Below are 18,149 nucleotides of genomic sequence, written 5' to 3'. Positions count from 1 at the left end.
TACGCTGGCCTCTCACTGTTGTGGCCTCTCCCGTTGAGGAGCACAGGCTCCGGATGCGCAGGCCCAGTGGCCATGGCTCACAGGCCCAGCCACTCCGCGGCATGTGGGATCCTCCCAGACCAGGACACGAACCTGTGTCCCCTGCATCAGCAGGGGGCTCTCAACCACTGTGCCACTCTCAAGCATTCCCATTGGTAGGGAAGCCCTACCAATGGTATTTTTTACAGAACTAGAACAAAAAAATCTTAAAATTTGTATGGAGACACAAAAGACCCCGAATAGCCAAAGCAGTCTTGAGGGAAAAAGACAGAGCTGGAGGAATAAGACTCCCTGACTTCAGACTATACCACAAAGCTACAGTAATCAAGACAATGTGCTACTGGCACAAAATGAGAAACACAGATCAATGGAACAAGATAGAAAGCCCAGAGATAAACCCACGCACCTATGGTCAACTAATCTATGACAAAGGAGGCAAGGATATACAATGGAGAAAAGACAGTCTCTTCAATAAGTGGTGCTGGAAAAATTGGACAGCTACATGTAAAAGAATTAAATTAGAACACTCCCTAACACCATATACAAAAATAAACTCAAAATGGATTTGAGACCTAAATGTAAGACGGGACACTATAAAACTCTTAGAGGAAAACATAGGACGAACACTCTTTGACATAAATCACAGCAAGATCTTTTTTGATCCACCTCCTAGAGTAATGGAAATAAAACCAAAAATAAACAAATGTGACCCAATGAAACTTAAAAGCTTTTGCACAGCAAAGGAAACCATAAACAAGACGAAAAGACAACCCTCAGAATGGGAGAAAATATTCGCAAATGAATCAACGGACAAAGGATTAATCTCCAAAATATATAAACAGCTCATGCAGCTCAATATTAAAGAAACAAACAACCCAATACAAAAATGGGCAGAAGACCTAAATAGACATTTCTCCAAAGAAGACATACAGATGGCCAAGAAGCACGTGAAAAGCTGCTCAACATCACTAATTATTAGAGAAATGCAAATCAAAACTACAATGAGGTATCACTTCACACCAGTTAGAATGGGCATCATCAGAAAATCTACAAACAACAAATGCTGGAGAGGGTGTGGAGAAAAGGGAACCCTCTTGCACTGTTGGTGGGAATGTAAATTGATACAGCCACTGTGGAGAACAGTACGGAGGTTCCTTGAAAAACTAAAAATAGAATTACCATATGATCCAGCAATCCCACTACTGGGCATATACCCAGAGAAAACCATAATTCAAAAAGACGCATGCACCCCAATGTTCATTGTAGCACTATTTACAATAGCCAGGTCATGGAAGCAACCTAAATGCCCATCGACAGATGAATGGATAAAGGAGTTGTGGTACATATATACAATGGAATATTACTCATCCATAAAAAGGAACGAAATTGGGTCATTTGTTGAGACGTGGATGGATCTAGAGACTGTCATACAGAGTGAAGTAAGTCAGAAAGAGAAAAACAAATATCGTATATTAATGCATGTATGTGGAACCTAGAAAAATGGTACAGATGAACCGGTTTGCAGGGCAGAAGTTGGGACACAGATGTAGAGAACAAACATATAGGCACTAAGGGGGGAAAGCCGCGGTGGGTGGGGATGGTGGTGTGTTGAATTGGGTGACTGGGATTGACATGTATACACTGATGTGTATAAAATTGATGACTGGGGCTTCCCTGGTGGTGCAGTGGTTGAGAGTCCGCCTGCCGATGCAGGGGACACGGGTTCGTGCCGCAGTCCGGGAAGATCCCACATGCCGCGGAGCGGCTGGGCCCGTGAGCCATGGCCGCTGAGCCTGCGCGTCCGGAGCCTGTGCTCCACAACAGGAGGGGCCACAACAGTGAGAGGCCCGCATACCGCAAAAATAAATAAATAAATAAAAATAATAAAATTTAAAAAATAAATAAAATTGATGACTAATAAGAACCTGCTGTATAAAAAAATAAATAAAATTCAAAAATTCAAAAAAAAAGAAAGCCCTCACTGTGAAAGCAACTTGAAACAAATGAACCTAACTCTATGTAGTTGGTGGCATAACTACACAGAGATGAACTATTCCAAGATACTTTAAAACACAGTAACTTGTACTAGCCTAGTAAAATATACCCTACAAATGAAAAGAATGGCAAAAATATTAAACTGTTACTGTAATCACAATGTTGGTTTAATGCTGGTATTGTTTTCTAAGTGTGTTCTTTGAGTAGTGTGTGGTAATAAATTAGTAATTATGTTGATATAAGTGAACACTGGGATTTTTGAAATGGAAGAAAGGAGATACAAATGTAAGAGTGATGAAATTAAGTAAAAACCTTATAGTTCTGAACTTGAATTGTAAAAATTAATATAAACTTGTGATCTATCTTACCCTTTAGAAATGCATATCCCCTAGTTCACACCTAGAAACGCTGACTCAACCACATAGGGATAAGCACACCTATTGTCCAGATTATATTTCTAAATACCATCTCCCACAAAAAAGAATTGAAGGATCTTTGTAGAATGATTGACTCCAGGTCTGAGACAGGAAATTTACAAGATGAACCTGGGTATTTATAACACCAGAAGGCAGACATTCTCTTAAAAATGAATGAAATGAGCCTGTCACTGCAAGGAAAACAAGTGACAGTATTTGTTGCAAATGATAAAATTTAAGATTTTGAGTAAGAATCACAATTTTGGAAAACTTTTGTCTGCCACCATGAGCTTGTACCTTCCCAAAACTAAAAGACTGTCTGTCTGATGAGATCGATGGTGGTATTGACAAATGTGATTTTTTGTTATTGCATAATAAAATGTGTCCACATTTGGAAGATCTGTAGAGCTCAGTGAACCAATATTTCTCAAACAACCAATAAACCTGACTTAAAAAATAGTATACAATGGAAAGGAGGGATGAATAGTCTAAGCATTTTAATATTCACTTCGTAGACTGTTCAGTATTCAATTATTACATTACATGGAAAAAAACACAAATCTAGAACTTAAATTTTAAAAATGAGATACTAGTACACCCCACTATAACAAAGAAAATGTAAAAGTCTGATAATACTAATTATTCAAGAATGTGGAGTAACTGAAACTCTCAAGCGCTGCTGGCAGAAGAGGAACTTGGAACAACTAATTTGGGAACCTGTTGGCAGTATCTATTAAAGTTGAGCATACTCATACCATATAACCAAGCAATTTCTACTACTAGATACATAGTCATCAGAAATGCAAATACGTGCACCAAAAGACATGGAAAAAAATGTTCATAGCAGAATTGTCCATAATAGCAAAAATAAACTTGAAAAAAATGTCCATCAGCAGAAAAATGGTTAAATAAATTGTGATACATTCATACAATGTGACATACAGCAACTTAATGGATGGATTATTGCTATACACAGCAGGCCAGATGATTGTCATATGTATGATATTGAATTAAATTAGCCAGACACAAAAACATAATCATACCATACGATTCTATGTTTATGATGTTGGAATTCATGATAATAGTTATATTTCAGAAGGGAGTAAAGATAGAGGAGGCTGAGTGGGGCTTGGGGTGCTGGTAATGCTCTCCTACTTCTTTACCTCTGTGGTGATTACATGATTCTGTTGATTTTGAATTGTTCAGCAAGTTATACATGTACGATATATGAACTTTTATGTATGTTATACTTGAATTAAAAATTTTTTAAATATGATTTGCATGAAGCAGATCATATCATACTTAGGGGAATTTTTCAGCTTTAAATCCATACATTAAAAATAACAAAACCTGAAAAACAATAAGCTATATAAGAAGCTAGAAATCAAATAGCAAATGGAACATAAAGAAAATATTAGGAGGTAAATAATGTTTAGAGCAGAAATCAATTAAATAGAAAGCAAATATACAAGCAAGAGAATCCCAAAAGCCAAGTTAGTCCTTGAAAGGCTAATATAATAAGCTACTTACAAGTCTAACCAGGAAAAATGAGAGGTGACAATAACATCAAGATTGGAAAGAGGAATATCACTACAGATCCTGTAGATGTTACAAAGATCACAAAGAGGATATAAAAAACTTTATGCCAAAATATTTGAAAATTTAGATAAAATTAACATATTTCTGGAAAAAGAGAATTTACAGAAATGAAACAAGAAGAATAAAAATATGAATATTTCTCTTACTAATAAAGAAATGTGATTTCATGATTTAAAACTTTTCCACAAAGAAAACTTAAGGCACAGAGAACATTCCTAGTGAATTCTACTAAATATTTAAGACAGAAATAACACCAATCTTAACAAACATGACCAGAGACTAGAAAAAAAGGAGAGGAAAAAAAACACTTCTAACTTGTTTAATAAGGCCAGCATAACCTTGATACCAAATCCTTAAAAGAAAGGAAAATGACATGCCAATCTCAAGTGATGAATATAGATGCCAAAACCCACTATTAAGATGTCTTAATTGGTTGTTTTTATTTTGTATGAACATCGTTTTGATTCTAAACAAAACAGCTGTAATCTTTGCTTAAAGATTCTAAAGAATAAACATAATGTGCCTGAATTCAGAGAGTACATTTTGAGGTATGTCAATAGAGCTCAGCTATGAAAACAGTATATGTGTACATGGCAAACAGATGGCTCTAGGAACAGCCAACAATTTGGGTTGGGACAGAAAGGCTTTTCTCTTTCTCTGCAGCATAGGAGACAACGTGACTGCATATTCATTCCTAGATTCCAAGACAAGTTCCAGATGAATATATAATGACCTTCTGTGTTTATAGCTTGAGGAAGAAATTCTTATCCTAATTCTTTTCCATAAATGCAGTATAAAAGAGACATGTGGTTTCCTGACCCATTCTCATCTCATCAATTAAATTTGGGAACAAGGTGAGCAACACCTTTATCATTAAGTTTTGGTTTTAAAGAATAATCCTTACCAATAAATTCCTTACTTCCCATACTTTAATCAGAGTCCTAGATCATGACTTATATTCGTTTGACGTTCTGCCAAATGCTATTTCTGATATTCACATTACACGCATTTGAGCAATGTAAAAACCTCTTAGTAATTTAGTCTACCTTCATCCCAAGCCGGCTAAAGTGTACTTACTCTCTGGAATATTATTGTTTCCCTCTAACTGCAAATATTGAAGGCAACAAAAATCAATAGGTCATTAACATTATCAGATGTCGTCAAAACTTTCCCACTCACACATCTCCCAAAAGCATTGCTTTTCTTTTTTCTACTCAAGTTATAATGCTCTTTTTCTCTCCTTTTCACTAGTTTGAGGTTTTTGCATTATACAATGAATACTATTGTGCTATCTATTTACATATTTTTAATCTGAATATATATCATATACCTTGCATGCTTCCTTAGTTACTGCACTCAAGTTTTTCGGCGTGTGGTTATCAGTTTCAAAGTCAAAATAGATATAAGGAAACATCCAATTAACCTATGGGAAAGTCTACTTAAGGAATATACGTTAGCAAATAAAAACACCCAGAATGCCAAAAACATTCTACCACTCTGTTAACAAACGACACTGCAAAGGGGAAATATTTTATACTCCATAGATCCTGGCAAAAGAGAAACTGCTTTAATCCCAGAAGAACGATACACTAATAAAACATTGGTATGTTTAAAATATAATTTTCATGTGGAATTTTTAATAAAGTCAGTTGTATGCTGTTGTGCATTTTTGCTACATTAATATTTACTACCTTAAAAAACTTGCCAATGCAACTAATTTTAAATAGTAGAGTTTACACCTCAGATACCATATAAAAAATTAAATTGTCTATCAAGAATTTTTTTTTTTTTTTTTTGCAGCACACGGGCCTCTCATTATTGTGGCCTCTCCAGTTGCGGAGCACAGGCTCCGGACGCACAGGCTCAGCGGCCATGGCTCACGGGCCGAGCCGCGGAGGATCTTCCCGGACCGGGGCATGAACCCGTGTCCCCTGCATCGGCAGGCGGACTCTCAACCACTGCGCCACCAGGGAAGCCCTATCAAGAATTTTAACAGAAAAAATTGCCATGAGACTCGTGTTGTCTACTTGTTGCACAGTGGGTCAATTTTGGTTATATCTGTTAAATATTAACAAAGAAGAGATATAGATTAAAGGTTTTCCTGAATTTTTTTTTCTTCCTGAGTTTCTTAATTTTTTTTTAGTATTGTAAATTATACTAACATACACTCTAAACTAAAATAAGACAGAAGAGCTTAGAGTTAGAACAAAATATAAACACATATGCATCAACATGATTCTGTGTGACTCAGGCACACAGTTAAAATTATGAAATTTCACACTTTTCAAAGGATATATGTTTTATAAAACTGAAGCAACAAATACCTTATTTCTAGAATTCTGTAGTTGTTCTTAAGGCATTCAGTGAACACTATGATAAGCATTCTTTTCTAAAGAATCAAGATTGGATCAACATGCACTTGGATAGGAAGAAGTAAATAATAAATGCCTGTGTTGAATTACAAATACTACAGCTTTACAGAAGTTATTTCCCCATGTTTTTATACATCAAACTTTCTATATATATAAGGAATTATCCAGCCCACAAAAATTAACAGACAATGAATAACCTAAAAAGCGAAATATCAACAATGATGGAAAAAGACTGTTCAGCTGGATGAGTGAGATGGCACAATAGCCCTGCACGTCTAAACAGTATATCTCTGTTACTTTATCACTCACATACGTTTAAAAATTCTGTGGCAGGGGACATTTTCCCCTGTTATTAACTACATTTTTTCCCCTTTTAAGTAGATAATTTTCCTTCTAACTCTCAGATCCATTGATCTTCTTATCACTTACTTATGTTTCCTTTGTAGTCTAGTCAAAATGATTCTCTCAAACAATTCCTGATTATCAAACTTCATAGACATTGCTGGTATCCTTATCTCTCCTTGTTACAGAAAGCAATGAAATAAAAGAAATAAATGGTGAATTTTCTTAATAGAGTTTATACACTGTGTTTTGATACCTGAAATACTAACATTTTGTGCACCAATTTTCTCCCTTAAAAATAACTGCATTTTAATTTTCATTCACTGCAAAGTTCACAGTGTTATGATGTGCATCCCTACTAATCACTTTGTTATCTACAGGAACTGGACTCTTATTTAACCCCAGAATACAGCATTGAGATTTTTCATGCTAGCTCTAGGACCAGAAAATCCCTGTTGTGTTGTTTCATGATTATATATCATAATGAAGAAAATAATATGTTTGAAAATAGCCTTTAAACTGTTAACTATATATACATGTAAAGATAAAAGTAAGTTAAAGTTTTTCCCTCTATGTTGAACAGTGTTTCCAACCAATTAATATATTCACAAATTTAATTATTCATTCATCAGCAAGTATTTACTAATCATATATATTGGATTCCATTATATCATGTGTGAATATTAATTATGCAAAATTATAATGGATGCAAATCTATTTTATTTTCAGTTAACATAATTATTTGAAGGAGAATAACTTATGCAATTTTCCCTCTTATTACCTAGAAGAGTAGAACATTCCCTTCGTTCCCTTCCCTAATTTCTGTACAACCTTTCTCTTGTATCCATGATCTCTATGAGAAGTTGGAAAGTAATATTGTAAAATTGCTAAGCCAATTGCTCCCACTCCACTCAGAAAGTTTTGAAATGCCAAACAGATAAACTGAGGTATAATTTAATTTTATTAGATGCATTACTCCCAAATATGGTATTTACTTACTTCTAAGTATACTGGCTTCTAAAATAATAAGAATATTAAATCCAAGTTGAATGGACTTTGAATGGTAAGTGCACCTTTGAACACACAAATGTTTCTGACATAACAATTACTCATCTGTCTTCTTTGTGAAATATATCAATAAGAACACAAAATAAAAGGTTGTCAAGTCCTATACCCAATCATCTTATCTTCTTTCTGTCACTACAAATAGGTGTTTTGAGATATGCCTAGAATTTTTATGTCCTTACAAACACTGTGTGGAACTATTAGCTGTGTTTTGGAGTATCATTCTCAAAAAAGATTACTTTGTCAAAACAGGACTCATTGTAAAATATAGCCTAGAGAGCATGCTGCATGTTATTAAACGGTATAGCATTCACAATCCAATTCAACAGCTATCTCTACCACAAAGCCTCCTATGATTCCCTCCTCTCTGCCTAGATGTTCTCTCATGTTCTCTCTCTCCCTTCTTTGAACATCCACTGCAATTTACTTTTATATGTTTTAGGTTATCATCATTTTTAAATCATGTATTGTCATGGTTTGAATAAACGTCTCATCATCCATGATATTAAGTTTGTATTACACAAAGACTCTTACATAATTTTCATTCTCACCTTAGGAATCAGAATGCCTTACACATATCTGTTGCTCAAAGTACTTCTAATGAAGGGATATTTGCTTTAAGTAATTCCTTAAAGAAATTCCTAAAAGGAATTATTTAAAGACACCCCAGGGGACTTCCCTGGTGGCACAGTGGTTAAGAATCCGCCTGCCAATGCAGGGGACACGGGTTCAAGCCCTGGTCCGGGAAGATCCCACATGCCATGGAGCAACTAAGCCCGTGCGCCCCAACTACTGAGCCTGCGCTCTTAAGAGCCCGTGAGCCACAATTACTGAAGCCCGTGTACCTAGAGGCTCGACAATAAAAAAAAGTCACTGCAGTGATAAGCCCGTGCACCGCAATGAAGAGTAGCCCCTGCTCGCCGCAACTAGAGAAAGCCCATGCGCAGCAATGAAGATCCAATGTAGCCAAAAATAAATAAATAAATAATAAATTTAAAAAAAAAAAAAAGAATGCACCTGCCAATGCAGGGGACACAGGTTCGAGCCCTGGTCTGGGAACATCCCACATGCCGCGGAGCAACGAAGCCCATGCACCACAACTACTAGAGCCTGTGCTCTAGAGCAGTGAGCCCGTGTGCCACAACTACTGAAGCCTGCATGCCTAGAGCCTGGGCTCTGCAACAAGAGAAGCCACCGCAATGAGAAGCACGCGCACTAAAACAAAGAGTAGCCCCTGCTCACCACAACTAGAGAAAGCCCGCGAGCAGCAACGAAGACCCAACACAGCCAAAAATAAATAAATAAAAATAAATAAATTTATTTTTTACAAAAGACCCCCCAGGTTATTACCTGTACCAGAAACTTTGGTGCTTTATTTTTTTTAATTTTAGACCTTTATGCTATATTTTTTTATGCTATATTATTTTAATTGTTCTGTAATAGGTTTGAATTTCTTACCTTGCTTTCTCAAAAATAAACTGTAAACTTCTTGAGGCCAAGGTCAGTCTCTTTTAACACCTATATCTTCCCAGAATCCTTAGCACAGCTGATGCTAAGCAGGAGCTTTCAATTCATTGGATTAAATGTTGCCAAAGGCTCATCTAAGAAACATTTCAGTAGCTAGTGGTCATTTCCTGGTCAAGGGAATCATATCCCATAAAATTTGCTTACCACGGCCTTGACATTTGCATGATCCCCTTTCCTATTGTGAATCTGAATACAGGATATTGGCACATTCAGTCCTACCCCAGAGGCCAAATTTCTCAGGTCAGCAGCACTGTATTCCCCACGCAACAGCAAACTGTTATTGTCAGAACCAAGTCCCACAGAGGCCCAACAGAGATAGGTCTGAGAAAGTCTTTCGACTGTAGTGACATCTATTGTGGCAGATGTCATGCAAGGATTCGAAGCCATCTTGCTCCCATATCTCAACTCCTCTGGAGAGCGACAGCAGCTCTGAGAGCAACAACCTGGGACCTGGCTCAGCTTGCTACTCACAAAGAAAAGTAAGCACCCCAGAAATAAAAAGGAAATACAGGCCAGGGCAATTACTAAATACAGGTTCTGGGCAGAAAGGTGCCCGCCTTTTTCCCAGCCATCTTCAAAGTCTGGAAGGACCCGAGGGACAGAGTTGCTCAACAGAATGCCCAGTGTGACAGAGGTGGAAAGTGATGGGTCTCCATGGTCCCGAACCACTACCACCACCCTCTGTTTAACTGCATCAGTGGGAAGAACTAAGCGAGCAGTATGGAGCTCTCCCATATTGGCTGAAATTCTAAAAAGGCTCAAGTCAGAAGCCTGAGAGATGTGGTAAGAAAGCCAAGCATTGGAGCCACTGTCTGCTACCACTTTTGTGACCACGTGTCCTGTTCTGGCAGAGCGGGGCACAATTTCCACTGGGACAGAGCCATTTCTGGGCAAGGGAAACAAGATGACTGGAGCATTGTCGTTCCTGTCTACCACAAACAAGTTCACAGTCGCTGTTGCACTTCTGGGAGGAATGCCACCGTCCTGGGCTTCCACTTGGAAGTGACACTCCCTGAGCTGCTCAAAGTCAAAGGAAATTTTGGCAGTGATAGCCCCACTGGAGGAATCTACTGCCACCAAGTTAGAGGCTGCCTGCCCTTCAGAGATAATATCCAACAGCTCATAAAAGACAATGCCATTCTTCCCCAGATCTGGGTCCAGGGCAAACACACATCCTAGGGAGGCCCCAGGGCCATTGTTTTCAGCCACGAGAAGTTCCTGTTTCGGTTGAGGAAAGTTTGGTGTATTGTCGTTCACATCAGCAACTGACACAGTCAGTGTCCTGCGGGTGCTAAGTGGGGGGCGAGCCACCATCTAAGGCGGTGATCAGGACCTGGTATTCACTGACCTGCTCCCAGTCCAACGGCCCATCAGTCAGCAAGCTGTAGTATTTTTCAAAGGAAGCCTTCAGCTTAAAAGGGCCTCCAGTGGACATGCTACAAACGACCTTACCATTGGGACCAAGGTCCTCATCCCTTACACTGAGAGCAATCACTGTGCCAGCGGCGGGGTCCTCGGAAACTGGACTGGAGAAAGTGGGGAGGTTCACCTCGGGATCGTGATCGTTCACATCAGTCACTTCCACCAGCAGTTTGGCGGTGCTGGCTAGACCGAAGGCGCCTTCATCCCTCGCCTCGATGTATGCCTCCAACAGCGTTTCAGGCGGACCTAGTGAAGCAGCTACCCGCACTTCCCCATTTCTAGGGTGCACGTGAAAGTGGTGTCGCAGCTTTGCCTGCGTGCTATTGCTTAAGGAGTACCGGATTTCCCCATTGGAGCCTTCATCCGGGTCCAAGGCTTGAGCTCGGAATAACACAGTCCCGTTGGGTGCAGTCTCTGGCACCTTGGTGCGGTATAATGAGCGCTCAAATACAGGTGCATTGTCGTTTGTGTCCACCACGACGACGTTGACTTGTGCGTCTCCGGAGCGCGCCGGCGGCCCGCCGTCCCGGGGTGAGCACCAGCCGGTGGGTGGCACGCTGCTCCCGATCCAGCCCTTTCTCCAATACCAACTCCGGGTATTCGCTGCCGTCGACCCGCGCACGACCCCATGTCCAGGCGGAAGTGCTGGCTGGGGCTCAGGCTGTAGCTTAGCACCCCATTGCTTCCCTCGTTGGCATCTTGGGCATTACGGAGAGTAAAACGGGCTCCGGGCATCAGGAACTCGGGAATGTGCAACTGCACGTCGCCGGCAGGGAAGTGAGGCGAGTTGTCGTTGGTGTCCAGGACGTGAACGTGAATCTTGTGCAGCTCCAGCGGGTCCTCCAGTACCAGCTCATAGGTCAGGACGCAGGCAGCTTTGTCCCCGCACAGCCGTTCGCGATCCGCCGGCTCTCTGACCACCAAGCTTCCGCTGGCCAGATCGACCTCGAAGTAGGGCTCGCCGTGGCTGGAAAGGAAGCGAAAGTTCCGCAAGGACAAAGCGGCCGCTGACAGCTTCAAGTCCTGGGCAACACTGCCTACGGCTACGCCCCGTTCGGTCTCCTCCGACACGGAGTATTCGAGCTGTCCCGCTGCAGAGCCGCAGGAGACCCACAAACATAGAACCGCCACCCTCCAGCCCACCATCCTCCCTCCCTCTCGGCGTCCTCGTTCCACCAGCGGTGACCCGGGACCATGCTCCGGACTCCCGGAGATCACAAGCCGTGGTTTTAAAAAAGAAAAAAACGAGGGCCGACCGGCCGCTGCTGCCGACTGGAGGTGCAGAGACCGCCGACGTTCGCCTTCCGAATACCGGAATTGCCCGGAGCCGGCCGGCTGCTAGCTAGGCTTGCTAGACTGGAGGCTTGGCAGCCGTCTGGGAAAGCGGAGCGGACCGGGTGCGGAGGAGTGCAGCGCCGCCTAGGGGTACAGAGACGAGGTAAACCGCCGGCGTTGGGGAAGCGCGGTCTCGGTTCCCTGCCAGCTGGGATCTCGCCCCGCGCCCCGGCAGCGAGCGCGGGGCGGGGCAAGGAAGACGCTCCCAACAACTAATACGCCTTCCCTTAAACGGCGTTTCCTAGGACAACGCCCTGAGACCGCCGCGGTCTTTATGTCTACAACCTCTACCTGAAGACAGTTTATAACTGGGGCTGAGCTCGGCTGGCGTTTCTCCGCGACTGCTTGAAAGCGGAGCGTCGGGTCCCGGGCGCTCGGACCCACTGACTCCCTACATTGCCCGCGGAGAGGGCGGAACTCCGACAGGCACTGCGGGGCGGAGGCGCTGATAGGCGGAACCGTGACCGTGAACCACGACACCTTCGAGGCTTAAGGAAACAGAAGCCCACAAACCAAGTGCTGGGATGCATTCCGTGCTGGATTCTCAGCCTCTCCGCTGCGGGTTTAAGTCTCTTCCTGAACCTTCTTATATCCTGGGAGCTGCCAAGATTTCAGTTGAGGCTACCAGCGAGAAGCAGATTGGGAAGCTTCCCCGGGATTTTCGCTTTTCAAGACACAAAAGTGTGCGAGCGCAATTCCGGTTCCACGTTTCCGCTTTTTTGCGGATCAGCAGTTTCTCGTTCCCCAGGAGGCCCTACTGGGAGTGCTTTGTAAGCGGCCCCCGACGCTGTGGGCGAGGGAGGAGGTTAGCACCAAAAACTCAGAAAGATTGACAACTCATCCCCAAACAGGACGTGCAAAGTGAAGGGGAGAGAAAGTACTGAGATACTTTACAGAGTGTGACCAGAAAACTGTTCTGCAAATTTGCTCTCTTTAAATGTTTAGAAAACAGCACTGAGGTGGGGTAAGAACTGGCTTGATACCCATAAATTCTCCAGCTTTGTTTTTTTGGCCGGTCTTCTGCACGGAAATCGGGACAGTGATCTGTTTTATGAAAAACAGCTCTTGGCCGCAATAAATACTGCCAGATTCCGCCTAGCACCCTGTAACCAGTGGCTTCTCCAGAGAGGGAGGAGAGCTGAAACAGAGGCTGACATTAAACACTAAATTCCTCACTCAAATCCTTCTTTTAATACAGTTGCCGTGTCCAAAGCCCCAGGAACCAAAATTTGAAAGACAAAAGCCAAACAGAGATAAAGAAATGAGGCTTTTAGGGCATTATATTTCCTGGTCAGAAAACTGCCTAAAAGTATTGATAATTATTGAAGCTGAGTACAGGATACATGGGGTTAATTACACAATTCTCTCAACTTTAGTGTATGTTTGAATATTTCTCTAATAATTTTTTTAATTGGCAGTTAAAATGGAGGTGGGGGCAGGAGTAGATAGGCAGCTCCAGCTTTCTGGTTTTAAGACTAAAAGTGGGATTGGTAACTTCAGTGTGCCACTAAGAACTAGTCTCCTCTGACCATCACAAACCCATTCCTTATTTCTTCCAAGGAAGTAGGGCAGGCTGCCACATAAGGCAATGTAAGTATATAGTAAATGCCCCTGACTAGTTTGTCTTTCCGAATTAGGGAACCAAAAAAATCATTGACGCCAAGTCTTGAATAAAATTAAAGCGAGAAACCTGTCAGCCCGTTGAAATGTTGTTCGGTAGAGTCATAAGCATAGCCATCATTGGGGAATCCTCATTAGGATGTGAAATAACTAATAAAAATTGAATTTATTCCTCACCAAATTTCAGAACCAAAACTGATTTTCTACTTCAGTGTGAGAGATTATTAGGATTTGCATTTTCTCATTTTAATTTAATGCTGCTAACCAAGCTAACTGCTTTGGGGTAAAAGGTTATACTTTTTGCTTTTCCATTAGCAGCAGATGAAATGCACCTGGAGAGATGTACTCAACTTTTGGAAGGCCCATGAATTTTACACCTGCAATCAAGCTTCTTATTACCCCGGGTTTAGGAGGATAGTGAGGCAGGAGATAGATGGGCTCCAGACTAGACATTTACAACTAGCCTCCTGCTCACACTTCCTGGGGTTAGAAGAAGATGGGCTCCAGGCCGGACATTCATTACCAGCCCCCTGTTTACATCACATACAAGAGACAAACGGGCTCCAGAACTACATATTTATGACCGGACTCCAGCCTATATTTCGAGATCTGTACCTTGATGTAAAAACCAGCAACAGAAATAGGGTAAATAACTGGACATTGGACATTTTTATGGCAGGGACTCAGTGGGACTAAACCCTGTTAAAAGATCAAGAGTTCATACACTTCCCATCCTTGGGGCAAGGGAAATACTGCACATGCTTAGAAAAGGCTCCTTGGGGGTCAAAAGGGAGGGGGCACCACCCCCTAATATGTGATGCTAAGGCCATCCCATAGCCTCTGGGCTGTTGTGCACGCATGTTGGGGAGGGTCCTAAGGCAGGGCAGGTGTGGAAAAAGAAACCAGATAATTGACCAAAGGTAAACAAAGACCCAGAAGAACTGCCCTATATAGATGACTTAAGCACCTCTTTACTGCACTCCTCCTCATTAAGGAGGGCACCCGCACCCTTTCTCTCCTGGTGTGCCTCTCTGCCTTGCTTCTGTCTTAACAAACTGTGCTCTCCCACTTGTTGTTGTGCTGTGTCTCTAATAATAAACTTTGTACCTGTTTTTACAGTTTTGCCTCTGTGAGAAATGCATTTTTCACTGGGAGCAAGAGCCAGGGGGTGTGGCAGCTAGGATTCCTGGTTTTTTATCCAGGCTACCCACGTTCAATTCCTGGGCAAGGAATTAAGATCTCGCTTCACGCCATCACTCACTTCTGCCTCTCAGAGATCAATAGGATGTGTGGGTGTGGATTAGGAAGTGGGGAGAAAGGAAAACACATACTGAGAATCAGCATGGAAAATCCTGACAAAAACTCTCCCCCATTCACACACTTCTCAGACTTTTGGCTTCGCTTTTCTCCTGTTTCTGTTTAAACTGCCACTGATGTTTATTTTTAAAAAGATTTAATTAGTCTCAGGAATAAGAAGAAAGAGCTCTCCTAGTAGAATTTGTCCCACCGTCTGCCTCCCTATCTTTAGGCATAACTGGGATTTGTGGGAAAGTGATATTTACTGACATAAACTGGAGTTTGTGGGAAAGCAATATTTGCTCATATAAACTGGGATCTGTGGGAAAGCAACATTTAGGAGATACTTGGAATATTTGGATAGCCAAAAGATGAGAAAGTTTTTGTTTTGTTTAAGATTGCTAGGTGAATAAAATCATGAATTAACAAAACTTCTCTTTAGCAGAACCTTTCCTTTCTAATATTTCATTTTGCCAGTTTATGGCATTTTCCATAGTGTCTCCTAATTCAAATATTTTCAAGCTTTTAGTTAGGTGCAAGTACAAGTTTAAGTGGACTCTGTGCAAAAATGTTGTTCTGATTTCTGCTTGGGCTCTATTGCAAAGACTGTTATTATAAAGCTCTCCCACCAAACTTGGCCGTAATCTGTAAATTCAAGAGATTTCTAGCCATAATGCATACGTTCATATTAGAGATATTGAAGCCAAACAGGAGAATAATCTGAATACCCACCAAAGAGTTTGTCAGCAAAAGGATACTGTACTTTAAATAAGATTTTCTTAGTGCTTAAGATTATGCCCTGGGAGTATGTTATGTACTTATGGGAACTAAATTAAAAGACTGGACATGACAATCACGTTAAGCAAATTTTCATCCTGTAAAATAGCTTCATGTAGGGTTAAAATCAAGCCTAACAGGGTGGGAGTTGTTTGAGGGTAGAGATCTGTATCACTCAATTTTGTTTCTTAAATATCCAGCTAAGCTTTGGGCATGTAAATTAAGTGGCTATTTATCTCGATACATAGAGGCCTGGCCTACATCATTCATTGTTTCTTTTTTTACTTGAACACCTTACCAATAGCACACTGCTATAGAATTTCTTTCTCAAGTTTGTACTACCAAGTTTTTCTCCATAATATAATATCATTTAAAATGTCATAGACCCTTTTTCAGCTGCATCACATAACTTTTTTATGATGGATTAAAAACTAAAATTCACATCTGTTTTTTTCTAGATGTTATTAAGCCACAGATCAAAAAGTCCTAGACTTTTTATTTTAATTTATTTATTTTGGGCTGCATTGGGTCTTTGTTGCTGCACGCAGACTTCCTCTAGTTGCGGGGAGCGGGGGCTACTCTTCATTGCAGTACGCGGGCTTCTCATTGCGGTGGCTTCTCTTGTTGTGGAGCATGGGCTCTAGGGCACACAGGCTTCAGTAGTTGTGGCACACGGGCTCAGTAGTTGTGGCTCGCGGGCTCTAGAGTGCAGGCTCAGTAGTTGTGGCGCATGGGCTTAGTTGCTCCGCGGCATGTGGGATCCTCCCGGACCAGGGCTCAAACCCGTGTCCCCCGCATTGGCAGGTGGATTCTTAACCACTGTGCCACCAGGGAAGTCCCAGTCCTAGACTTTTATACTTAATTTTTTAACTCAAATTTGCTGAATGTCATTGTGTCAAGAGCTAGCCAATCTGATTCAATCACATATTTTACCTATATCAAATTTCATATTCCTACATATTTGGTAAGCAGTCACACCAGATCTTCCTCTGAGCTTCAGAAAAAAATTTTCATCAAGTGTGGCTGAAAAGGAAGGCTTGCAACCACTATCAACCACCCTACCTGACATCAGTTTATTAGGAGTGCCTAACCTAAAATAAAGATCTGAGAAAGACACTATCAACATTCTCCAAAAAGGACTCTACACAAATCCCACATTATGTTAAGTTTCAAAACAAAGTATTTCCAGATCATTATTGTGATATATATTTAAAAGAAAGTTGATAAAAATTTGACAGCTGTCACAAAAAAAATGGCCATATTAATTTTAAACAGTAAAAACACTAGAATTATTCCCATGAAAAATCAGGAGCATAACACCACACTTCATGTCATAGTTATTATCCAATACTGACTTGGATATTCTGGACAACACAAGATAAGGAAGTGTGTGTGTGTGTGTGTGTGTGTGTGTGTGTGTGTGTGTGTGTTAGAAAGGAGTATAAAATATACTGTTAGATGATAAATTTATAGGTAATATAATTTTCTACTCATAAAATCCCAGAGAATTAAAGAAAAAATAATTAGAACTAAAAAAGACCTCAATGAGTTGATTAGCTTAAAAATAAAAAACATACCTTTCCTACATACCTTCAATAACTAGACAAAAAGTGGGACTTCTATCAATTATGGATAAATGAAAATAAACATTTTAATTTAATAAAGTTATATCTTTGATGAAACTCTTTAAAACATTTGAACTTCAACCATAGTACATATGAAGAGAAGTTACCAAGTGCCATGAAGATTGAACTAAGATAAGAGAAAATGCTGAGATAGGATTCCTGCCACTGGAGACCTTGGGAAAAGCTGGTAGATTGGAGTTTTCCAGAGTAGTGCTTCACACTGAGATATAAAACCAAAGGTCCCTTGTTTGGAACAAAAACACCTAGGTACATAGGCTAAATCAGGCAGCGTTTTCCTGTAAACCCATTTGTCAGCGCAAAATAGGAGAGAAAGCAGGACTGAATGTGATAGTGAGCAGAGGCACCATTGTTTCAAGAGTGAACCTAAGGATATGGTAAAGTTAATAGAAAACTCTAGATGACAAATTGCTCTGCAGCTGCCAGTTCTCATTAGTTGGAGGTATGTAAAAGCTAAGGTACACGCAAACTCCTCTAACAAATGGTAGACAAGGAAATGATCACGTTAGTCCAGAGCACTGCTGGCCCATCTATTTACACTTTCCACCTGCAGATAGCTGGTCCTAAAGGAACTCCTCTCAAAGATAAATAGTAATCAAAAAAGAGCCAACATAGGATCTACATAAATATTACAAGAAGGAATAAGAAAATAAATATGAAAAATAACAGATAAGAACACACAGGTCTCTGGAACTTCCCTG

At 40.9% G+C, this 18,149-nt stretch overlaps 2 protein-coding genes across 2 annotated transcripts in view; both read right to left on the bottom strand.

Annotated features, from left to right (window-relative positions):
* The window catches only part of LOC103083238 (protocadherin alpha-C2), a 92,582-nt gene that overhangs the window by 64,114 nt on the left and 10,319 nt on the right, over positions 1 to 18,149 (bottom strand). The gene's annotated exons all lie outside the window — the stretch shown is intronic.
* PCDHAC1 (protocadherin alpha subfamily C, 1) lies at positions 9,323 to 12,091 on the bottom strand. The gene is given in 4 exon segments (XM_007472147.1): positions 9,323 to 10,657; positions 10,659 to 11,307; positions 11,309 to 11,397; positions 11,399 to 12,091. Coding segments are annotated over 4 exon segments (2,445 nt in total). The 5' UTR covers positions 11,924 to 12,091; the 3' UTR covers positions 9,323 to 9,475.

This window comes from Lipotes vexillifer, unplaced genomic scaffold (genome assembly GCF_000442215.2).
Source record: "Lipotes vexillifer unplaced genomic scaffold, Lipotes_vexillifer_v1.1 scaffold217, whole genome shotgun sequence".
In the NCBI taxonomy this organism is placed as follows: Eukaryota; Metazoa; Chordata; class Mammalia; order Artiodactyla; family Lipotidae; genus Lipotes; species Lipotes vexillifer.
The sequence above is the reverse complement of the archived record's forward strand: the minus strand, read 5'-3'. Positions and strand labels throughout refer to the sequence as shown.